At 43.4% G+C, this 25,501-nt stretch overlaps 1 protein-coding gene across 4 annotated transcripts in view; it reads left to right on the forward strand.

Moving 5' to 3' along the window:
* The window catches only part of LOC133961856 (DNA (cytosine-5)-methyltransferase 3A-like), a 35,981-nt gene that overhangs the window by 7,136 nt on the left and 3,344 nt on the right, over positions 1-25,501 (forward strand). The window contains exons 4-22 of one of the 4 annotated variants that reach the window (XM_062397217.1): positions 2,049-2,391; positions 7,122-7,168; positions 9,211-9,357; positions 16,583-16,942; positions 18,088-18,246; positions 18,437-18,544; positions 19,059-19,215; positions 19,332-19,478; positions 20,183-20,227; positions 20,608-20,687; positions 20,880-20,992; positions 22,269-22,452; positions 22,569-22,653; positions 22,941-23,086; positions 23,424-23,514; positions 23,635-23,783; positions 24,053-24,153; positions 24,762-24,831; positions 25,315-25,433. In XM_062397217.1, the coding sequence (XP_062253201.1) occupies positions 2,049-2,391; positions 7,122-7,168; positions 9,211-9,357; positions 16,583-16,942; positions 18,088-18,246; positions 18,437-18,544; positions 19,059-19,215; positions 19,332-19,478; positions 20,183-20,227; positions 20,608-20,687; positions 20,880-20,992; positions 22,269-22,452; positions 22,569-22,653; positions 22,941-23,086; positions 23,424-23,514; positions 23,635-23,783; positions 24,053-24,153; positions 24,762-24,831; positions 25,315-25,433 (2,651 nt within the window). The remainder of the gene's footprint in view (positions 1-2,048; positions 2,392-7,121; positions 7,169-9,210; positions 9,358-16,582; positions 16,943-18,087; positions 18,247-18,436; positions 18,545-19,058; positions 19,216-19,331; positions 19,479-20,182; positions 20,228-20,607; positions 20,688-20,879; positions 20,993-22,268; positions 22,453-22,568; positions 22,654-22,940; positions 23,087-23,423; positions 23,515-23,634; positions 23,784-24,052; positions 24,154-24,761; positions 24,832-25,314; positions 25,434-25,501) is intronic. The other 3 variants (XM_062397218.1, XM_062397219.1, XM_062397220.1) reach the window with 3 other exon arrangements.

Below are 25,501 nucleotides of genomic sequence, written 5' to 3' on the forward strand. Positions count from 1 at the left end.
TGAAAGCAGCCCTACGTCATTTCATTCATCTTATCTCTCTGTTTTTGGTCTCCACCAACTACAGAGTAATGTATATAGAGTAACGTGGTTTATGTTTCACATCTTCTTCGACCCATTGTGGAAATATTGATAAATGCAGCTTGACTAGTTTTGTTAAACATGTTATAAACGACCACATGTGGCAGCGGGGGTGTGTGTGAGTTTTAATGCCGCAGCAGTAGTTTGGATTAGGTAGTCAGTGTTTTGTCCTGACCTCTGTCTGCCTGTCTGAGCCGCCTGATTTACTGACTGTGACCTCTGACCTCTGGCTGGGGCCTTGTGTAGTTCACTGGGCCACTAATCCGTTGCATAATTCCGTCGTTGTAGTTGTGCGTGTGTGCGCTGGAACACACAACCGTGAGTTTGTTTGACTTTGTGTTTGTTTCCGTGTTTGTTTGCTTTATTGTATGTATGTACAATAAATCTTTGTAGGACCATACAGCCTGTATCTTTTTGGCTGATCATCACTTTATGGGCTGTTTGAGGCTTAAGGCTTGGTTTTAGGGTTAGAATTAAGTGTGTGCATGCGTGCGTGTGTGTGTGGGCCTTAGATAAACCAATTCAGAATGATAATGTCTGAATTGTGTGTTTTTTCATTCCATGAGTCAGTTGATTTTTAATAGCGCCTCTGTTTTTCTGAGTGTTACATAGTAAACGTGTTCTCAGTTACTACAATAATGAAAAAGCATTTATAGTTTTGTGGCCTGTGAGGAATGTTCAACAACCAACTTTTATGCTTGATCTATATTTTTTTATGAAACAGTACGACTTCCACTGAAGTTTGTTCTGTGCCGTTTGCACTTTATTCCTCACACAGAGGTTTTATGGGTCTCTGGGTCACATTAAAGCCAGTTTACGTCGTGTTTGCCTGTTCAGCCTGCGAGCATCAGATTACATTTGACCTTTTCAGCTTGCAGCGCAGGGTCTTGTGTTCGCTGGCAGACTGACGCCTCCTGAGGCGTTACCGTCGCCTGGCTTCAATGCAAACTGCTCTACCTACATCTGCAGGAGATGAAAGCGCCAGCGCTGCTCTCATCACTGTTGACAGTCTGATCTCACAAGACATGCTCCACTTTCTGTTCCCCCTGAACCAGTAATGGGATTGTCTGAGAAAGTGTGTTTTGAACTATTTTTAGACTGCGGCAGAAACACGATCACGTTTCCTCAAACACTTTAGAGTTGTAGCAAATCTTTTCTAGGCCCTGTCAGAATGCTGGTGCTTTGATTAAGGTGTAAGAGCTGAACGTCTGCTTCAGTTTGGTCAGCGCTCTTTGAATTTACTCCCATGCATAGAATGAAATAGTTTAACTGGGCGTTTCAAACTGGACGGAGAGAGAGAGAAAAAACCCGTCTCCCGTTGTCAAACAGCCAACATTCTTTACATAGTTCCGTGCTGCTGTAATGATGAATGCATGACTCCAGATCGCTCAGTAGTGTACCTGATGAACTGTAATGTAATCCCTTTACTCGCTTCCTAACTTAATGGCTGTACAGCAGATTTACTGGCACAGCTTTGAAGTTTACAACTTTAACCGTGCTAAAGAGGAAACGCCATAATTCACTGGCTAATAAGTGAAAAGTTGAGTTGCGTGTTGGATTCTGCTCAGATGCAGCCGAGGAGGCTTAGGGGAGGAAATTGAGCTCATCTAATATGAAATGGATGAAAGCTCTGATTGATAATCTCAATTCAAACTAACCCATTTAGCCAACAAAGTCGGAAGACTGCTTATCATCACCGTCATGGCGCCAGCTGTTTTACTGTCACTCGCTCAGCCGACCTTATTCCAAGCGCGCTGGATAATTTGAGTGCATCCTGAAAGGGCTTGTTTACTGCCCAGACGGCTCCGGTTTGTTCAGCGCCTCATATGTCATAGCATCTGACAGGCACAACAATGCTGTACACCTTCGTCACATCAAACTGTAACAAACCGCTGCGGCAACAGCCATCTATAAAGTTGATAGACTGCCAGGATGTTAACATTTCGACGTTCCCCTTGCTCTGCCGGCAGGTTGAGAGCTGTGGCGCCCTCAAAGACGGACTGGGCAACAGCTACCCCGGGGTGGGAAGGCCGTCCATGGCAAAGGTCCACAACGGGGACATGGGCGGGCGCAGAGACAGGACGTCAGACGCCTGCTTCCCCAAACAGGAGAAGAGGGAAGTGGAGAACGGGATCCCCAGAGGCCCTTCCTCCTGCCGGGCAGAGGACAGCTCCCAGGGTCAGAGCCCGAGCCCTTCCCAGGAGAACGGATTCCTGGCCAGCCGCGAGGAGCCCGACTCAGAAAGAGACACCGACGGCCTGATGACGCCGCACAAGAAAAGAGGGAGGCGGAAACTGGAACGCCCAACGAAATGTGAGTTTTTTTTATATTTTAGATCTCCCCTCTCTCTATCTCTCTCTGCGGGTCTGGCGGGAAAAGTCATGTGCGTGGGACTTGTACAAGATGTTGAGTAATGAACTGTAAGTGGATGTCGTATGAATGGGTCTACGCAGCTCCACACTCACAATATGACACTGACACTACTGGGATTAGTAACGCAGTGTTGCGTTCAAGCTGCTGCACAGTGCTGGGAAGAACAGGCACCAGTAAATATTAGGACTGCAGAGGAAATTAGATGTATAATAATTCTTAGACTGTTAATAATTATATTAGGCATTTACTGCACTGAATGTTTGAATGATACATTTCCCCTCTGAATGTCTCGATGTGGTTTACCAAACACTTTCACTATGGGTTGTCATTTGAATGTGTGTGGGACCATGACCGAAGTTAAGAGGGAGAAATGGTCATCTCCAGTGTGAAAGAGAGACCAAACTTTAGACTACCGTCTAAATCTGAAAAACGGGTAGTTGCTGCACAGTTTGCCTCTGGACACTAACTATTCCAATTGTATTGAAGTAGTTTCTTCTGTGTAGATCTGACACAACTTGTTGATATAATTCATTTGTCTGTAAATCTGCAACTCCTCTGGTAAGTTATTAACACTTAAATCATTCTGAAAGCAAACGTGTCAGACCTTCTCTGGCTTCAGCTCCTTAAATTTGATTATTTGCCTGGTTGTAATAAACTGAGTTTTAATGGGTTTTATGGGCTTTTTCTGGATTGGACAAAATGATAAATTGGGACAAAGTAATGAACTAATAAACTATGAAAACAATCATCAGTTGACCTAATTCTTTGGTAAAAAAAGCTTGAAAATGTGACTTTGCAACATTTTTTTCCCCCCTTAAATAATTATAATAACTTAAAAATGACTTGTGAAATCACGGTTAACTGAGATTACACCATTACATAAAATGCTCAGCGTCATTTTCATTATAATAAGCTATTTTTAATTGAATTTTGGTCACACCGAACTGAATGTGCAGCAGCTACAGAGCAGAAGTGGATAAAATTAGCATATAAAGGTGATATAAATCAGCGGCGCCGACAGGTAGTTTCTAGTCCAGATTAACCATATCACTTAGACGCCCCCCCCTCACACACTTTCAGCCCTCGCTCTCTCAGCCACGTGTCGCTCTCGCTCCTCTCTCCGCCGCAGAGACACTGGCTATGACCTTGATGAGGAGTGCAGTAAATAAAGCCAGGGGAGGAGCAACGCGTCTCCTGGCAACGAGCCTCTGTTGGGAGCTGGCAGGTCTCCGTTGTGGCCGCCTCCCCGTCGGGGGCCCTGCCAGGTGGATGGCATCGCGCCCAGAGCTCTTTACAAACTGGGTCTGCTTTCTGTATTCACCTGGTTTGTGTGCGTCTCCGAGCTGTTGCTTCACTTCCAAATAGAAACCAGGGATAACCCTGTTTGTAACGCTGGATCCACCAGTGCCGCTCAGCTTTAGAAAGAAACAGAGAGAACCAATATTTTCTATCATCTGGGTGAGTTTTGTTTTGTAAATAGGCTGAACTGTCTTAACGCCCACATTTTACACAGTGTTTAGTTTTTAATGAGGATGTGGAGTTAAAGCTCGGTGAGGCAGAAGATTGAGACTGGATAATCAAATTACAAAAGCTGCGAAAAAGTAATAATGAGCTTTACTCGGCCAGAGAAAGCGCTTATTAAGTGTTTGGGGTGTTTTCAAGTGTGGGAAAATCACCCTTGCGATGTAGCATCAGTGAAAAGTTCCCACAATCCCACTCAAAAATAATGACTAGATCCTTTGGAGATGCAAGAAAACCCAAACACTGTTGTACCTTCATTGGGACTAAGGAGAAATGAGCATCGTGATAGAACAAGTTTGATGCCGTGTTCACACTAATGCAGATATTTTGCCACCTACATTTTTTCTCTTCGCTTGTTCCTCTTGTCCACAAACGAACGTCGTTATAAGTCACCTGAACTGCGATTTGTGTTTATAAACGCCTTCCGAAATGCCTCCGGTTTATGTGTATCCGAGCCCACTGTTGCTTTATGTAATGAGCGTGCAACAGCAACGCCAATGGGGGCTTTGCTCTGCTAGGTCCAATTACAAGTTTGCAGCAAAATTCAGCATCACTGCACGACATTACTAGCATACACAGACGTCTGCCTTCCAAATGTATCACTTTACAGCAGTGTTCTTCGCTGGTATTTGACGGCTCGTTGATGTAGACCTTATCGCCACCTACTGGCCCGGCATGCTTGTTTGTAGTTGTTTTTGGTTTTCTCGTCTCTGCGAAGATATTTCGTAGAAAGAAGGTCGTGTGGGCAAAGATTTAAAAGAATGAGGACGCTGGGGAACGTATCAGTTTAAAAACATATCTGCAGTTGTTTAAACAAGCAGTGTAGGTATATGTTCATCTTAGAGAGGAGCAAGGCCTTGGTTTTGGCAGAGTGCTGAATCGATAGACAGCAGAACGGGGTTTGTGTTATCCATCTGGAGGGCACGGGGAGGAGGAACTGAGCTCCAGCAATACGAGCTCTGGACTGCGCTCAAACTGGCATGGTATACTCTCTGTGGGCAGCGTTCGCCAGCTCCCCTTAACAAACCCAATGACCTTGGCAGTCCGCGCAGCCTCACCGATTTGTTATATAGTCACCTATTCCCGATGAGGACGACGAGACCAGGAGGGAGTGATGGAAAAAAAAAAAAAAACAGAGCGAAGAGGGGAGGGGGAGGAACAGGGGGCTAAGCTACACATGGAACCAACTTGAAGAGGCTGCTAAGAGAGCAGACTATTGTTAGGACAGGTTTGTAGGGTGCTTCACCGACAAGCCAGACTTGGCTGTGCAGAAAACCCGCCATCAAAAGTTGTCTTTAGCCTCTAGGGCTCAAGTGTTATGATAGTGTTGGGGCTTGGATGAAGGAGATAGTCATGTTTACTCAGGCTGTGCTACCTTGCTCGTAAAGGACACAGCTGCTACAGCGATGTGTACGCACTCGACCGGTGTCCTATCATTCTGCTCATTTTCAGAAACACTCGCTTACACTCAGATGAATCATTTGAGGTGTTGATGTGAGCTTTAGTGATGAGGCAGATTTTTTTTTTTGGCATCCTTATCTCTTTCTCTGCTGCTGCGGGTGAGAATCATGTTTTGGTTGGGTGGTATTCCGTGCTCCCTGGCTCACCCCTCACTGCTCTGCTGAACTCAGGCAAACAAAGCTGCTTAAGAATGAATAACATGCCCTTGTTGTCATAGACCTCCAGATCTTAAATCACAGCCGAGTTAATGGGAAATCCCAAACTTTTATTGAGGTTAAGACACTTTTATTGGACTGTGGTTTCAGTGGATGTTTCACCAAATGTTTTCTGTGCTATTTTGACAATCTTTGTCCTGCTGCTGCACCTCTCTGTTTCGCAACTACGCACATTTTCTTTTCCATGTAAAACTTTTAGGGCAGCAGATGCTAATGCCGGTATTGGGGAATAAAAAATATTCTGATACAGATATATTGGCAAATATATACTTTATGTCTGTGTTGAATAGAATTTGGCAGCGAATCCTAAGATGTCATTTTACAACCCTCATATTTTCCAGTTTAATCATATTTGTATTATTACTGCAATAAAAAAAGAAAACACAAATACAACCAAATAAATAGAACTCCATTCAAAAAAGTTTTCTGCATTGTTTATTCTGATATTATATCAGGAAACACAGATACTCATCCAATAAATAGGTCCTCCTAGTCTTGCATTAATATATCACTACATTATTTTAAATTCTCTTTTTGTAAATTAAGCATTGATCATCTCTAATGAGGTTGAGCAGAAGTAAAATCCAGCAGAAAAAAGTAAGAGAAAAGTTGAAAAACATTTTTCTTGGCAGCTTTTCAGTATTATCACATGATCTCCACCAGCAGATGGTATTTTCGTAGCTGCCATGGTCGTATTAATGAACACTTGTCCATCTTGTTAAGCACTTCAAACATCTTCAAGTGCTTGTAAAAAAAAAAGTTGAATTTTCTGTACAAACGCCATCTGCTGATGAAGATCATGCAAAATCATCAAAGCAGCTACTAAACAGACTTTGAGGTGAGATCATTTTCTCATCTGCTGCTTCCAAGATAACAATGTTGCCTTTTAAAATTTTAAAACTCTACTTAGTTATGGTATTTGAGCGGATAAACTTTTCAGCTGTGCCGTACACATAATAGGACACTTAAAAAATATCTTTATTGTTTCAACGCTGCCCCCCAGTCACAGAAGTGGAGCCTTATGTAGTTACTGTAGCGTCAGTGACGTGGGAGGAGTCATGCTAATACCAACCTGCTGTCTCATGAAGTCGGGGGGGGGGGGGATACAAGGTCAGGAGTATGACATCTGCCAAAATAAACGTGGCCCCTCTCCACACTCATCGTAACCTGGCTAGCCACGACCCAACCGTCTGGCACCTGAGCGTACATGCTCCCTCGATCGCATGCTGACCTTGAGTTCTCCAGAGCCAGCGTCTCTCAGCGGATTTATTAATTTGACTTTCATTTGATCAAACATTGAGTTAATGGGAAGGTATGGAGGGCAAGCCTAACAATCTGGGTTAATAAAGAATGTGATGAATGAGAGGCCACTTCAAATTTAACACAGATAAAGGGGGGAAAAAACCATGTGGCAAATTTCCAGTCTCCTGTGAGTGATTCAGGCCATCCATTGTGTCGCTGTCTTCTCTCTAGATGTGGAGCTCTCGGAGGAGGACGGGGCCGATGCTGTCAAGACCGAGGTAAGATTTCTGATCTGTTTGTGTCTTTGTTCTCTGGCTGATGTAACTCTTGAGGTGTCTTTCACACTTCCCAGGGCTGTAGCTGCTGTTTATGAACTATCTCTCCTAACACAAACCGTGAGTCCCCGGCTCACCTGCGTGATGGATGAGTGCGGTGCAGATTGAACAGAAGCAAAACAGCTTTTCTGGATTTGGAAAAGGACAGATAATGTACATGCAACCATACTGATATGTTGTCAGTGTTGTTATAGCAATGTCTTCGTTAGAATTTGTATTCAATCAAAGTTGTAGGTCTGGTTGTTTTTTACGACAATATCGACCTTTAAAGGTGATGGTTGATAGATTTTCTTACCTCTGATCAAGCTGGTTTATGTCCAGTCTTCATTTTAAGCTAAGCTAAATGGTTTCTGGATCCTGTTCCTGTGGACCTAGGCTAACGCTCTGCAAAATAGAAAAGCATTCATTTCCCAAAATGTTGAACTTCTTCTTTAACACAACAACCATTTTGTTTTACATTGTGGTGTTGCACAGATTAATGGTTCAGTGTGTATGATTTAGATGAAACGGAACGATTTGTAGACATTGTTTTGGTAGAAAACCCTTATGAGTTTTTACGACAACTGAAGGCTACCACAGGTTCTCTTTCATGTTTTGGAGGGAGGGTGAGGTGAGGGGTATTCAGCTGCAACATGCAACTTCACCACTAGATGTCAATAACTTATATACACTGCAACTTTAAACAAACAAGTCATAAATAAGATACAAGGTTTTAAGGCAGGTGGATTGTCTTACCTTTGAACATTGCCAAGCTAGCTGTTTCCCACTGTTTGCAGTCTTTATGCTAAGCTAACATAATCAGCTGCTGGCTCCTTTTTCATATTTAATGGACAGATACGAGAGTGGTATTGATCGTTCATATAATTCATAAAACATTGTTTTAAGGTATAATATGCAGGATTTTTTTTTCTAAAAATCAATATCATCAAAAAGGAATCTTGAGAACCATTAGAAGTGTCTGGTTCTGAATGTATCTACAGTGACCCTGCCCTCTGCCTCTACTCTCTTAGTTCTTATCTTGCTGTTTCTAAGCTGCAACCTTTGGGCAGTGGGCGTGCAGCCCCCAGCCAATAAGAGTGGGCAGGGTGTGAAGGCGGGAAAACATAGGGACCAGGTCACATCTCCGTCTTTCCCTTGTGCTCTCTGTCTGTGTCGTGTATGTATGTATGTCTGTTTGAGCAATGGCGGAGCTGAGCTTCACGCACACAGAGCAGAGGCCGTAGTGGACAGAGAAGCGGAAGAGGCGTGTGCGTCAGGCGGCAATTACGCATAATCTGGCAATTTGGCATCTTTCAGCAAAGTTGTGCGGAGATTTGGCCGTGTTCATTAGTGATTTAGAACCTAAAAGTGAAAAAAAATTGTGTTTTATTTCTCTGATTCACCGCCCTGTTCTTTCTAATGCAGCTTCCTCTGTCTCTTAAGTGTATTTGTCTTTGTGTTTCCCAGCAGCAATGACAAATCCTGCATAGTATACACTACATTTAATGTTATTTTTGTGTATCAATAAAGCGCTCTCCTACAAATGTGTGGTGAAAGCTCGCACAAGATTGTAAATTGTATCCAAACCATTGCTAGACTAGAGGCTCGGTACACTTGATGATCTCTAAGGTCGAGAAAGTCTGATTGGTTCTCTTGCTTTGGACTCTTGAAATAAATGGTACCTAATGTTGTACAGAATTGAAATATCAAATACACTTGGGAGCTCCTCGTATCGGCTGGTGCTGTCAGCCTCGAGACTGATGCCAGGGAGTTGTGATTAGACACTGTGGCATCGCTTCTGGCTGCCTGACCAATCACAAGCTGATTGCATAGAACACTGTGAGTTGTTACCTTTTTAGATATAAGACAAACCTATTGTCCCAACTTTAAATGACTCACTTGTTTACCAGCAGCAGATCGGAGGCACAGATTTACAACAGATGGTGAAAGGAAAGATAAAGAACAAGTAGCTAACTTTTTTTATTTTTTTTTAACACCTTAAACAGGGAGGTCGAGGCAGGCTGCGAGGGGGAGTTGGTTGGGAGAGCGGCCTTCGTCAGAGGCCCGTGCCCAGAATAACCTTCCAGGCTGGTGACCCTTATTACATTAACAAGCGGACCAGAGAGGAGTGGCTGGCCAAGTGGAAGATGGAGGTGAGTACCCCAGCTCTCTCCGGGCCACCACAGACAGCAGGGTGACTGACAGGTGTGGACTGAAGCCGCCAGGGTCAAAGACAGGGCTCATGGTTTGTTCACGGCCAAGTGTATTTGATGGCTCATTTGATATCTCATGGAGGTTCCATTTATTTGAGTGGATTTATCTTAGCGGGCCATTGGCTCTGTCGGCTGCTGCGTTTCCTGGCTTTGTTCTTGTCTATTGTATTAGCGGAGCCGAAATCACATGCAGCTGCGGTGAGCACATCTGTTTGATGCCTTGACATGAATTATGCTTCCTGGATGGAAATGTTGCAGTAAATTTGGGTTTGCATGATCCTGAGTGCTTTTGATGTCCTTAAGCTGAGATGAAATGATTTTAGGTTAAAGGGTCAGTTCAACCAAATGCTCTGAAAACAAACATTAGAGAGAGATGGAGAGGGGCAGGGCATGCTTCAAGCTTCCTGACATAATTTAACTGAGGATATAGTGCTTATATAGCATTTAGCTTATCCATTATGTCCCCAGGGAGAGACCCCTTCATTTTCATGTTTTTTGTAGATAACCCGAGATGTTTTCTTTGATGGAAATTATCCCAATGAACCTCGTGCAGTTAATTTCTGGGAACAGTAGTTCTCAAACCAAATTCCAGTTTGTAACTGTTCTCTTGATCGTTTCACGTGGGCTCCCCAGCAAATGGAGATTGCCAAGTTGTTATGGATATTTTCTAAGCACTTAAAGCTATGGTTGGTAATCCTGGAAAAGCTACTCAACCGATACATCCCACCAGCTCCCTCGTCAAAACTAAAACACATGAACGTGCACTGCCTGACAACTGTTAGAAGACGACTCTTCCATGACTCACTCTTCCATCTATCGTCTCAACTACAGTCTTGTGTCTTTTTTTAATCTTCTTTCAGAGGATTCTATTTATTCATGGATATTGGGACATGAAATTAATAACCCTAGCTTTAATTTATAAGATACCATAGTTGTTGAAGGTATATTCATTATTGAGAATTTACCTTATTGTGCCCAAGGAGAAATTTGTTTTCACAGCCCCTTCAGCACAGATCAACACAAATGGACCTTTTCAATTGTATCACACAATCTTAAGATAGTGTGAAAGCTCTATGACAGAAACTTTTATTCTCAATTGTTAAGCCACCATGTTCGTTTATCGATCATGTGGTCTGATCAAAGGGTCTAGAACATTCTCTGGATGCTGTGGTGACACTGATTTGTCGGTCCCTTTATTGTACATTGGTAAGTGATGATCCTTCGATCGTCACTTAGTCATGTTTAGATATGACTTCTGATGCTAATGTGATGTCGTGCAACCTCATCTCTGGCATAATGAGGAGTCCCCCTTGTATCAACATGGGGTCTTCCATTGCTGCTGCCTCCCCGGCCCCCTCGGCTCTCCTCTGGGGAGCGGCCATAAAAATGTCTCCAGTGAGGAAATATTGCCAAATTAGCAGAGCATGCTGGAGTAATCCCACGAGTGAAATGTCGTAAAATATGAAGCAAGTTGCGTTTTCCAAACAGCGCTGGGTTTTCTTGAATAAGTGACTCTTCTAGGAGTTTTAGGGGAATGTGCAAGATGCAAATTGTGACTGCATGTTTTTTCCACTTCCTCTCTTCTGGTGTTTTGCAAGCTTTGATCGCATTATCTCCGAGACTTTGTTTTTGGCTTCTTTCCTGAGGAGTAATGTGATGCATTTCCTTATTTGGCTTTTGGTTCGCCTCTCGCCACAGAGCATGTTGCCGCTGAATGCTCCTGCAGGACATGGTGGCTGAAAGGGTTACTGCCATCTTGCTGCTTTCTTTCTCTTTTTTTTCTTCTTCTTCATGTGCCTTGTGTTACAGTGGACTTCTCCGTCTCTCCCTCTCTCCGTTTCCCTCCCCTATTCTTCCCCTGACCCCTCCCCCAGCTATGGAAATGAACTCTGTGCTATGGATATGAGGGTGAAAATGAGGTTTGCAGCAAATTTCCAGCCCTGCTTGCAAGACAGCCTCTTGGCTCGCTGCCAACATTTTGCAAGTCCTCTCTAGCCAACCAGGATTCCTGTCGGCAATCACCTGACCCTGAATTCCCAGACAAAGAAATGTTCATGCTTTCTTTTTTTAAGCGATCTCTTCTACCCCGAGAGTGGGGGTGAAAAAAAACTAAAGCCTCACACTGGATTATGAGGGTTGCGCGCTGGCGTGTATGGGTATGTGCACTGCATTGTTTGTTTGATAACACTGGGGGATAGTGTGCATGTCTGATTAGCCAGCTTATAGCACGGGGAATATGCTGACTTCAGGTATTTCCACGAGAGTTGTTGTGGACCATCTGCTCCGCTCACCTTAAAGGGAAACCGTCTCTTTAAAAAAAAAAAAAGAGAAAGGAAGAGTGAACAGGCTTTAGCCGTGTTTGGGAAAAAAGTTGCTTTGCATGTGAAAAGTTTTTCCCCTGGAGTGAATATGTGCTGAAACTATTTCCTGTTTCGTAGCAGTGCCTAGAAATGTCAGAAGTATTATTCTTTTAGGTCAAATACTTGTACCTTGTTTTTTCAGAGCAGGCTGGCTTTTACCTTGCATAACATGCAACTGAGAAAAAGTTGTTGCGCAGGCCTGAGAGCACATTTCCTCCCTATCATCGTGCACTTTGTTCTCCCTGACCCGGGACATAAATTCACTCTAAGAGCAGTAATTTGATAACTTGAAAAGATCTGATCTTTTTTAGTGAGCCGAGCCGCCTCCTCGGGGGGGCATTTCTTAACAAGCCCACTTGTGGATTTATGGGCAATTCTGTTTATGTATTCATCGCTGACTCTGTAATATTCCTAATTATCTCTTTAAAAGGATGCAACACAATGAGAACCAGATGGTCCCTTTTTTGTGTGACCCCCCCTAGGCCACTCGTGAAATACACTGCCTTTGTATCTGTGCTAAAATCAAAGCTAATGAATGCAGTAGCCGCATCTCGCCACAACACAACTTGACACTTGTGCACTTTCAGACTATCTTAACCTGTCGTGACTTAAGGGAGGTGTCCACTGTTTGTCCGCTTTAAGTCCTTTGCACTGAAGACATATTTCACCGCATTATCCATCAGACAATTGCACAAAACAGCCCCCGCTGCATCTCCCCTGCCTGTTGCACATGAGAAACTGCTGCATTCAAAGGTCAAACTCTTTTGTGCGGCTTCAAAGGCGCGCTGTCACGTCGCGTGAGGAAGTAATGTTCATTGACAGGTTATTTCGTTTCACTTTTTTTTTTACCCTTTTGATCAGAGTTTGAAGGATGCAGAATTGATTTAATGGAACCTTTCCTGCTACTTTGACATCTTTTTCCTCTAATAACCCATTTTGTTTGGGGCTTGTTGTCAGTGTCCCTGTGTTACATGTTTCATTTCCTTTCTCAACAACTGCCATATGGATTCTTTCACCCTTTGAGACTATGAAACTTTCCTTGTAAACTTAACAACTTTGGACAGACTTATTGACAGTTATTGTGAATAACTGAAGCTGCACATCAAACTCAGCCCTCTCGTTAACAAGTATCATCTGCAAGCCCCAGAGACCTATATGTCTTCTGCTGCTCAGTGCACTCTGTCACCCCTCGAGCCCTCAGGGTATCATGCTGCATAGTCTCTAAGTCAGATTATCCCTTATTGTGCTCCCGACATGTCTCTACACTCTGCCAGCAGCCTTCGGAGCTTCTGTTTTCACTTTATCCTAAAAACATCCACAGATACTGTATGTGCTGTAACTTAAGGTTGGTTTCTCCGTTGTAACGTATTTCCCCAAGAGGAAAAACAGAGTTGATGTTTTCCCTGTGAGGTTATTTGCTCGCCTGTGTTTTTACGTCTACCGTATGTCTGCTGTCATTTTTGGTATTTGTCTTCAGCACAGCGTGACAGCAGATATGTGTGCTGGTATTTCTGTGCTGTCAGTGACAGGCAGGCGTGCGTAAATGATAAAGACCGCATTGTGTCTCTGCTACCTCCTTTCCCCTTTAGACTCGGAGGGCCTGTCCTGCTGGTGGAGCTGCACACACACTGTGAGGCCCCCAAAAGGGGGCATTTACAACTGGGAAGAAGTCCAGAGACAAATATCTGGTTCCCTATAGCCACTGTACTTTCTCTCCTCCCCCCACTGGCATTTCCAGCGTCACTCGCTCATTGGCTCTGAGGAGAAGGAACCCTGGAGACAGCCTGACCCACAACACACCAAATATAAACACAGTCACAGCGGTCCTAATTGGCATTTACAGATCTTCCGGTTTATGTGTGATTTTTTTTTTTAAAGGCCATAGAAGAAGAAGCCGGACTAAACTCGTAAACTCTTGCTTTGCAGTTGCCCGGTCGGCTCATTTATTTCGCGACTGCTCCCCTCACTTGCCAATACGACTACAGATTGTTTCTCATCATACACATTTAACAGTTTAGTGGACATTTGTTAGTTTTTGCAGTTTGGCATCTGGAACCACACATCCGAAGCAGGCTGTCGAACACTAACTCCAGTGTGCTTGTGCTGGAGCCAAGAGGCCTAACGCATATGGCCGAGGGCTTTGAACCATCCATCGCAGCGCTATAGTACAGATATTTATAAACCACAGCAGAGCCTCTTGATTGAACAGCACATGTTTCTGCTCTTCGGCGCAGATACCCCTCCCCACGCGGCCGAGGCACCACCTCCCCTTAAAGGCGCTATTGTTTATGGGCGAGAGGACGGAGGATTGTGCGATACTCTCTCTTTCTCAGTCTCTCTCCCACTTGCCTTTTCTTCCTCTCTTCCGACACACTCGCTCCAGCCCCGGGCATTTGCAGTGTGTGTGAGACCTGAGAGCCTGAGAGCCTGAGAGAGACTTGAGGAAAGTAAGCACAGCTGGGCAGCAATGCTCTCACGTGTAGCCTATACTATGACTAACACGTGTTTACATATGGGTCTGCAGATCTATATTCTGTGTGTGCGTGTGTGTAAAGGAAAAGAGAAGTGGAAGAAAGTTAGCATGCAACTTCTAGCGTGTGCGTGCGTGTTTGAGAGAAAGAGATCAGAACGAGTGCAGCTGTTGGGGATTTACTGTGAGAGGCTTAAGTCCCGGCTGCGTCTCGTCCTCTCTGATCGACCTAGCGGTTCAGTGTCAGGTACCACGAACCCAGTGAACTCTTCCGCCGCAGCTACGGGCACTATAGAGTTACTGTATACACCGCCGTTGATGAATGGGACCTTACAGCCGTAGATAAAGACGTGTTTACAAAAGCACTCGGGCTCCCACAATCAAGATTCAGCACGTATGCAGAGGTGCAGGTCTCTCAGCTCACTGAGAGACCTGCAGGAAAAGAACGGTGGCAGGAAGGGAGCTTAAAATGGCAGCTCAGTCACTGCTGTGCTGCACGAGTGTGGAACATACAGCACATGGCTTAACTTAAAAGTGTACTAATATAGATTTTTGTATAAAAAGTTGTTTGCTTCAGCTGTTTTCTAAGAGCTCAACACGCGGCAACATAAGAAAACAAGTGCAGATACATTAAAAAAACATGTAAATGGATAAAAAACATCAATTTTAAACTGCAAATAGACAATGTGCTGCAAATACTCACAACACATCTAAATACTCATAACAAAACCTAACAGTCACAAGACAGCCAAATACTCACAACACAACATAATACTCACAGCACAACCAAATACTCTCATTCCAAACCAATACTCACATGACAACCACATACTCACATGACAACCACATACTCACAATAGAGCCAAATACTCACAGCACAGCCAAAGACTCACAACACAGCCAAAAACTAAAAAATACAAAAAACACACAACACAACCAGACGCTGACAACATAACCAAATACTCACAACACAACCAAATAGTCTCAGTCCAAACCAATACTCACATGACATCCTCATACTCACAATAGAGCCAACTACTCACACACAACAGAATTCTCACACAGCCACATACTCACAGCACAACCAAATAGACACAACAATACCATGGACACACAACACCGCTAAAACAACCAAGTACTCACAATGTACACACAACTAAATACACACAACCAAATTCTTAGCTTCTCTCCGCTCATTGTTTTGGTTTTACAGTTCACAACTTCACACATGAGGTGTGCTTTGGCCCGTTCGCTGCTCCATGTGTGAAAGGTCAGAGTGAAATCTTTACACTCCGCTCGTGTAACACACCTGCAGCTGTGGACGATTGTTACGCACTGAAAAAATCCCACAACCCTAGCAGAGCTCTCTGAGGCATGACGGTGTGAGAAGAGGACCATATCACATGGCGCACATAAAACACACACAGACACACACAGATCTTGAGTTGGGAAAGCAGACCGGGATAGTTTTCTGTGAAACTCAAACAAATAAGTTAGCAGAGAGACTCAACATGTGACAGCTTGAAGTAGAGGGTTATAAAAGTTTTTTCTCTGACAAGATTTGTCTGTTGCATGTAGTAGATGTACTGTGTGGTCACTTCTTTAGTATTATCCTCAATGCACACACAAAACATTGTTGTCTTCGATGTGGCCACGCCCCTAAAAGGGCGGTGTGGCTTAGGGGTTAGAGTGGTCGTTCTCCAACAAGAAGGTTGCCGGTTTAAACCCAACTCTTCCCCATCTGCATGCCGAAATGTCCTTGGCAAGATACTGAACCCCTAAATGGCCCCTCATAAAAGTTGAGGGTACTAATTGTAAGTCGCCTTGGACAAAAGCGTCAGCCAAATGACATGTAATGTAATGTAAAAGCTAGAGAAAACAACCTACTGTGGCCACAAGAGGGCAGTAAATTACAAAGCTAATGCTAAGAAGCAAAACCAGCTACTGGTTTATTGTCTCGTCCATGAGCTGGTATCAGCTAAATTTCTGTGTTGTCTACAAAGTAACATCAGGGCATGTTTATCAGACTACGTGACCCTCGTAGAGCTGGTCAACAAACTTGAACACGTTTCTGTTCGAGGTCCAAGTTGTATCCATAGTGCAGTCTATCAAACACTGTCAGGGATTAGGTCACTGAATGTTTGCTCATGTCTGTTCTTAAGCTTCTTTCACTCTTACTTCTTTGACACATTTCCTGATTTGTTTCCTGCAATGTCTTTATATATAGAAAAGTAAAATCTCCAGCTGGATCTAAACTCAGCCTTAAACTCAGCTGCTGCACACATCATGCGAACAGCCCAGTCTTTACCTCTGCTGTCACTCGACTGTGTTTCAGGCAGAGAAAAAGGCCAAACTGATGTCAGCGATGAACGCAATGAAGGATCACGAGGAGCCCGAAACAGAGAGCCAGAAAGAAGAGGTCTCAATAATAAAGCACCCGCAGCCTTCGAAGCCGCCGCCGCAGCCGCAGCATCAGCAGCCGCCGCCTCAGTCACACACTCAGTGTCTGACTAAGCCTCAGTATCAACAGCAATCACAGCTGCCAAAGCAGCAGCAACATCAGCAGCAGCAGCAGCAGCTGCAGCAGCCCACTGACCCAGCCTCCCCTACTGTGGCCACGACCCCAGAGCCTGTCGCCATCGCAGGCGGAGATAAGACGTGCCCCAAGTCTGCAGACACTGAGCCCGAGTATGAGGTAGGATCATTACAGCACATGAAAAAGCCATGTTGTCACCTGTCAACAGGATTATGCACCAAACTTGGTGGAGGGATGGGGTGTGAGCCAGAAAAGAACCCGTTCCATTTGGAGCAGATTTGGGTAGAATGGCGGATCTAGGCTTTGTTTCTGTCCTTTTCAAATTTTTCAACATTTTTGTCAGTTTTTAAGAAATCGTGTTTTGATTTTATTGTTAAAATCAGACACGTTAATGGTGTTGATATCTATACATGTTCTCCATTTATTTGACTGTTAAATTGCCAGACAGATGTGTAGCATGTTTTAGCCTTGGCAGAAGAATGTGCTCTAGTTTAAACTTGATTCACATCGATTTGTGTTTGATCGTAGACTTGTAGGATTTTACTACAGAGGAAAAGGGATCAGTTTAAAGTCCGGGTTAATCCTGATGGAGTCAAGGACCCACTCATGTTTTGGGAAAGTATTCATCAGTTACACAGCTGTCAACCAGAGTGTTTTTGAATTCAGGGTCCATTTACATAATAAGATGCAGACAACATCTGCAGTACATTTACAGTTGATATAATTCATAACCATGATGTGAAGCGGGGCAAGCGGACACAGTAAAGGCTATAATCAAAGTTTTTCACCATACAAGCCTTAGTGCATTGACATGAAGGGCGTTGAAATAATAAAAACATCACTATAGATTTGATTAATTATATTTATTTGTTATTATCTGTAGTCTGTGTACCAGTAATTTTTTTTCTTTACATTTACTTCACTTTTCGAAGATACCACGATAATACTGATAACCGTGAGAATTCTGTTCACTATGATCTACATAAACAATTAATGCCGTTTCTTGATGCCACTATTTAAACAGTTCTAACATATGCAGATCAGTAAACAGACTTTATTGCGTAAAATTTGCAAACTTTCCCTTTAACTGGTATTTCAAAAGGAAATACGTTTTAACTTTGTTCATTTTCTACAAAGATGCTAAAAACTCCCATCAATGTAATCACCTGCAATTTGTGTTATTTTACAACATTTTGTGTAAAATGTGAGAGAAAAAGTGAAACAGTCGGTTTCAAAATAGGTCTCACATCTATACCCAGAGATTAACACTGAGCGGATGATTTGTCTTTTTATCTTGGCTGCAGGACGGTCGTGGTTTTGGCATCGGCGAGCTGGTTTGGGGGAAGCTGCGAGGGTTCTCGTGGTGGCCAGGCCGCATCGTATCCTGGTGGATGACGGGTCGGAGCAGAGCTGCCGATGGAACCAGATGGGTCATGTGGTTTGGAGATGGAAAATTCTCAGTGGTGAGTGTTCAGAGCCAACAGTAACGTGAAGTGATATTCTTTTATTAAATAACACAGCCTCCTGTTTATAGTGACAACCACACACTTTTTTAACAGGCTGTTGTGTTATTAGTTCCACCGTTAACATACAAATATAAACTTTTTTGACACGATATCTTTAATGGGCCATGTTGTCTGTGTTTATTCACAGGTCTGTGTAGAGAAACTATTGCCTTTAAGTTCCTTTAACAATGCCTTTCACCAACCAACTTACAACAAGCAGCCCATGTACAAGAAAGCCATCTACGAAGTGCTACAGGTGAGTAAATAGCAGCGTCATTCAAAAGCATGTATTCTGCTTGAATGAGTTCCCATTTCATCATGAAAATCTGCCTATTGTACATAATTAATAGGCCTCAAAGTTTTATATAACGGTTTTTCTTCACAACAGAACATTTTACTAGTAAATGACATTTGGTTGACAGCATTCTAAAGTGGTTTTCATCTTACTTACTTGTTAAATCCAGACATATCAAAAATAAAAAGATCTCAAAATTATGGCTTTAGAAGGACTTGAGTGCTGGAATCATATTGTGGATATTAGAAATCCTCTCCCCTCCTCTGCACTGCTGTCTACACAATACAAACTGAAAGCATGTTGATTTGAAGTACAAAGAATGAAAAGTGGCTTCACACATTTGCCTCATTTAAAAAAAAAAACACAATAGCATTTTCTAATGCGTCCCGGTTGAGACACACATCGTTCTGAATCAGCAGATTATCCTGTCTTTAAATAAACTGAGGGTAAATCTCAGTCATCCATGTTCTCGTAGGCGGCCAGCAGCCGGGCAGGCAAAGCCTTCATGGCCTGTCCTGACAGTGATGAGACGGAAACCTCCAAATCAGTGGACATGCTGAACAAGCAGATGATCGACTGGGCCATGACAGGGTTTCAGCCCAGTGGACCCAAGGCCTTAGAGCCACCAGAGGGTGAGTCGACATAATGAAGCTCTGGCTTTTGACCTTGTCTCTGCTCTGACCACTTCACATTCTCTAATTAAATGTTTAATAATTTACTATGTTGACTGATATGCTGTGCACCCCAGAGGAGCGTAACCCGTACAAAGAGGTGTACCCTGAGATATGGGCGGAGCCAGAGGCAGCGGCCTACACGCCTCCTCCGGCCAAAAAGCCTCGCAAAAGCGCAGCAGAGAAACCCAAGGTCAGGGACATCATCGACGAGAGGACACGAGGTGAGGAGCCTCTTATATCGGGTTAAAAAGGAATCATGAACTCCATGTCCTGTCTCTTGGGGAGGACTCTGTACATCAGAGTAAGAGTTCGAAGACCTGGTGTAAAGACAAGAGGTCCATTAGAGTGACAGGTTTAAGATGTAAGAGCATGATGTGACCAGACTAAAAGACTCAGACTGTTCAGACAATGAAAAGATTGTGTTGCTAACAAGGCTCCATTAATAAGAATAATGGGTCTTCCTACGTTTTGCTGTGCCACAGGGCTGAGTTTTTTTTTGGTTCAAATTTACACAAATACTTTGACTAATGTTTAGAAGTTGACATCTGAAGTTGGATTTTCTGATAAGGTTATATTTTCTTGCAGTTTCTTAAAATGTACACTCTTTCTCATCATTTTCTTTAAATAATATTTCTCGCTATACTTTATACACAGATTTTTAAATGTCAACCTGCTGTTATTGTATTTTAACACGCCTCCTAGCAACTAACCAAAACAATATATAATAATAAATAATAAACTTTATTTATATAGCTCTTTTCGAAACACAGCTACAACACAGGACAGATAGAATCCTCTGCTGCAATCTTGCGGGTCCCCGAGAGAAGATGTTTTATTTAGACACTAATAATTTTGGTTTCTGAGATGTGTATAGATGGTGTTGACCCACAGTTCTCCTCATTCTCACCTTGTTTTCTGTTTTCAGAGCGGCTTGTTCATGAAGTGAGACAAAAGTGCCGCAGCATAGAGGGTAAGTGACAAGTCCTCCGTGTGCTCTCACTCTCCTCAGCGCCGGGGGGGGGGGGGGGGGGCCCTCGAGGGACGAACACTGAGACGCTTTGCACTTGGCCTTGTTGTTGACGAGTACAGCGAGAAATGTTCGCATCTGTGTTAATCAGACGACAAGAGCAAAGAGGAAGATATATCATTTCCCTGATTTTTTTTTTTTTTGCTGCCATACCGGCTCCCCTGTGCGTTCTCTGCAAACACACCAGCGAAGCTCGCTAGATCCAGACCTGCGTCACAGCTGTTCAAATAGTTTCATTGAAGTGTGCATCAGCAGCAGCAGTGTTCACACCTCTCTGACATCCTCCTGTTAAACACTGACATATAGCCCTTCTCTTCCTGCAGACATCTGTATCTCCTGTGGAAGTCTGAACGTTAGCCGTGAGCACCCACTGTTCGCTGGGGGAATGTGCCAGAGCTGTAAGGTAAGCTGGGACAGAGGTCATTCAAATTCTGAGGGTCACAAGAAAAACAGAAAATCACAGCTTGTTTTAAAGCTAATAATAAACAGAACATGTTTTAAAGCAGCACCTGATGTGAGCCCATAAAGAAAACTGTGGATTTTTTATTATGATATGTCAAACTGCTCCCTGACCTTCCACCGCTTGTTTTCACAGAACTGCTTCCTCGAGTGTGCATATCAATACGACGATGACGGTTACCAGTCGTACTGCACGATCTGCTGCGGAGGACGAGAGGTGCTCATGTGTGGAAACAACAACTGTTGTCGGTGAGGTTTCTACTGGGTTTTTGGGGGCTGATGAAAATCACGGGAGGCTTCAAATATATCCACTGTAATAAGAAGGAAAAGGACGAGAGCCTGAGTTATTCACAGGAATCTTCTTTCCCCCACAAGACCAAAATGTGAAATTCATTTTGAAGAGAGATAAGTGGTTTGTGTGTCGCCGCTTCAGATGGACAGTTGTTGCTGAAGTACAGATGTCAGGACAGGGCCATCATCACACAAACGCACAATGAAAGCTTTGTGGTCGATGTCGTAAAATATCACAGCAGCGGCGTCTGGGAGGTCCGGTGGAGAAGAGGCTGATCACTAATATTATATAAAGTGTGGTTGTGTTTGAGTCGTTAAGAGCAACTCTGGAGAAATGGTCTTATCAAAGTGTCCTCACACAGTCAGACTATTAGATCCACTGAGAAACAGATTGGGCTTTGTCAGATGCTTTTCCCACAATGGTTTGCTTTGTGTGCAGATGATGGCATCTGCCATTTGGATGATTACTCTCTCTAAACGAATTTTTTAACTATTGGCCCTGCAGGTATAAAGCAAGTAAGTCTGCGTGGCCTGTTTCTGACCTGATTGATTAAGAAATGAATTCCACCAGAAACAAACTATCAGTTATTTCTCATTCATCTCACATTAAAGGATAAAGTCTGCGATATTTGCTGATTTGTGTTGATGGCAGCAAATCCCACTGAAACAAAACCCAACAATGTATTTGTCCTATTTCTGATCTTTTCTGACATCACTTGTTTTTATGTGATTCAAAACCAGCTGGGGAGATAAATCCTTAAAAACGGGTCACGGATATTTGATAATCTCCTGAAACTGGGCTGGATACTGGAGTACTTTTTTATTTATTTTAGAATGTGACGTAACACGAATAACAGCAACAACAACAGTAGAGTGCACAAAACAGGAATTTAAAAAAGGGAAGATGTTTTTTCAAAATAAATCAACAGTCATAGCAGCATAGCAGCAGTGATGGGGCAAGACACAGAAGCAGTACTAACTGGAAATAAGAGCCAGATATTCAATGCAGGAACTTAACTAAAAAGATAAAAACCAGTCCAGTCATTCATCGCCACAAATATTTTACACTTTAATCATTAACTTTTTATGTAAAAACTATAAATCCTTAAGAAAGCATAAATATGAACATATAGAGATTTAAAACGCAGATCCCAGTATATCTGTAAAAGGTTCATATTGGCTGTTATATCGTCGGTCGGGCTCTGGTATTAACTCTTCCTTGTCCTGTGTTCAGGTGTTTCTGTGTGGAGTGCGTCGACCTCCTCGTCGGACCAGGAGCCGCCCACGCTGCCATCAAGGAGGACCCGTGGAACTGCTACATGTGCGGTCAGAAGGGCGTGTTCGGTCTGCTGGAGCGCCGCACCGACTGGCCCTGCCGCTTGCAGCTCTTCTTCGCAAATAATCACGACCAGGATTTTGTGAGTACTGCCCCTTTTTAGGCGATTAAAAACACCCACTGATTGTCCTTTCTTTACCTACGTTTCTAATGTTGTTCTCCCCCCCACCCCCCTCCTCTCCCGCCATCGTATTTCAGGATCCAGCGAAGCTTTACCCCCCACTCATGGTGGAGAAGAGGCAGCCCATTCGTGTCCTGTCGCTATTCGACGGCATCGCAACAGGTTAGACAAGAACCCCCCCCCCCCCCCCCCCTTTCTCTAAAATCTGTTGTTTCTATACATTTACACTATAGGTCCCATTCCATAAAAAAACACAGCATTTTCATTATTGTGGTGATGATATGAACGTGACTCTCTAAGGATTTTAATCCTCATTCTCAGTATTAATCTAAAGTTAACTCTGAGTCCGAGGCAGCATCAGAGCTTCACATGAATCTAAGTGGACTTTTCTTACTACACAGGTTATAGCTTTAAGTTTCTGTATGTGTGTGTTTCTTCTTCCTGTGCAGGACTGCTGGTGCTGAGAGAACTTGGCATCCAAGTAGATCGCTACATAGCCTCTGAAGTGTGTGAGGACTCCATCACTGTGGGCATTGTCCGGCATCAGGGTCGCATCATGTATGTTGGCGATGTGAGGAACGTCACGCGCAAACATGTAAGTCGAATGTTTTCCGGCGAGGGTCACTGGTCTCTTTTTCAGTAGCTTCACACCAACTAGAGCTGTCTTATGCCTCTTTGGTGTTTTATTAAACCCATTGTACCGTTTGCCAGGAGAGGAGTTTCTGTAGTTCTGTATGTTCGAAGTACCGAAAGCCCCAGGAGCTGGAGGACCTGTATTCGTACAAAGACTAGTCAAGTGTGGAATCCACTTAGTTGCAACTTTTCTCTTAATGAACACTAAATACCTTTTTAAGTTAGAGGAGTGTTTTGCTGTTTCACTGAATCCCAAAACATATATTTGCCTCATCTCTCTGACTTGTATCTGTCTCCAGATACACGAGTGGGGTCCTTTCGACCTAGTAATTGGAGGAAGCCCCTGCAATGACCTTTCTATAGTCAACCCTGCGAGGAAAGGTCTTTTCGGTAGGTCTAAACACTTCCCTTTCTCTTTGAGATATTATTCTGCTAATTCATATATATAACTATACTTCATATATCACTACTATACTCCAGCATTACTTACTGGTCGTCTATGTCCCACAGAGGGCACCGGGCGCCTGTTCTTTGAGTTTTACAGGCTGCTCCACGAGGCTCGGCCGAAGGAGGGGGAAGAGCGGCCTTTCTTCTGGCTCTTTGAAAACGTGGTTGCCATGGGCGTCAGCGATAAGAGGGACATCTCTCGCTTTTTAGAGGTCAGCATCTTCACTGAGAGTCGGTTATGAACGCCCCCTTGTGGCACAAATTCATTATGGGTAGACACTGACTATTAGGAGGGAAGGTGGACCCTGTCAATCTTGATGTAACGCATGTAGATATAGTGATTTGTCCTGAAAATCCGGCGTCAGCGGTTGCTTTAAAAATATTTTCCACTTTTAAAAGATTGGATACTGTGCAACAGAAAACTATAGCATCTGAGCTTCAGCTCCTCTCTGACTGGCGTCTGCTTGTCCTTTTCTTTCAGTGCAACCCGGTGATGATCGACGCCAAGGAGGTGTCCGCTGCCCACCGTGCCCGCTACTTCTGGGGTAACCTTCCTGGCATGAACAGGTTGGTGTGTGAATGGTGAGGGAAGCAGCAGCATTTGACATAAACCTTCCTTCTCTATTATTATTATTATTATTATCAATGAACTATGAAGTTATGTCTTGTTGTTATGTTCTTTCTTGCAGATAAAACATTAGATTTTCCAACCAGTCATCAAATGTTATGTGCCACTGCACGTCTGCTGCAACCATCAAAATTAGTTGTAGATATTAAATATAAAATAGTTCTGCAACTACAGTGTCTACTCAGAATTTTTTTTCCTGTTCAAAAAGCAGACAGTTTAAAGCCAAGAGGTTGTTTTGTTCCAGTGCTTTAACAAACAAATTGAAGTTAAAAGCTTCAATTTTTTTTTTTCACAAGTAGAAAACGGAAATCAAGAGTTCCACTGGTATCCTTTTTTTCTTTTTATTGACCAATCAAAAAAAAATGATCCGATCAATAACTCAGAAACTGTGATATGATCCAAACTGTTTTCTGATGTGTTGCACCCAAAGTATGTTCATTCAGTCATGTGCTGGAGACAGAAGCTTTCATCATTCATGGATTCTTAGACCACAATCGGCAGAGTGAAGATTGTGCATTGAGTTCGTCAGTCAGTGTTGATTCCTGTTCTGTTCTGGATTCAGGCCTTTGTCCGCGATGTACTCTGACAGGCTGGATCTCCAGGACTGTTTAGAACACGGCAGGACAGCTAAGGTATGTGTTTATAAGCATCGCTCGGTGAAAGATCAACACAGAACTTGAGAAATCATGGACGTCCTGACTGAAAGTTTTCTTCGTTTCGGTTTAATTTGTTGGATTTCACATGTTTAGGAAAGAATCCTTTAGTTTGACTGGTATGGTAATTGTAAAATGATTTTTTTTGTTATTTATCTGTGACAACATGTGTAGTAGAACATGACAGCCAATGATGACTGTGGAAATATATTCACGTGCAGGATACATGACATCAGGTAGTTTGATTTCTGGGAATACACACCCTTGCACACTTGCGGCCCCCAGTGGCAGCAGGAGGTAGCACTTTGGAAATCCATCTGTCAGAACTTATTTAACTGAGCAGAAGATCCCAAACCAGACTTTGATCTGTAATACTGGGATTAAAGAGGTTAAAGCTCCACATTTTTTGTGAAATCAGACAAAAACTTAGCCACTAATACTCATGGACTCGTTTCTCCTCAGTTTGGCAAAGTGAGGACCATCACCACCAGGTCCAACTCCATCAAGCAGGGCAAGGACCAGCACTTCCCCGTCTACATGAACGAGAAGGAGGACATTCTCTGGTGCACTGAGATGGAGAGGTACGTGCAGATTCATCCTCTGAATAACTCTTCACGCGAGTCTTCTTCTGAACTCTGAACCTCATTAT

Source organism: Platichthys flesus, chromosome 10, assembly GCF_949316205.1.
Source record: "Platichthys flesus chromosome 10, fPlaFle2.1, whole genome shotgun sequence".
In the NCBI taxonomy this organism is placed as follows: Eukaryota; Metazoa; Chordata; class Actinopteri; order Pleuronectiformes; family Pleuronectidae; genus Platichthys; species Platichthys flesus.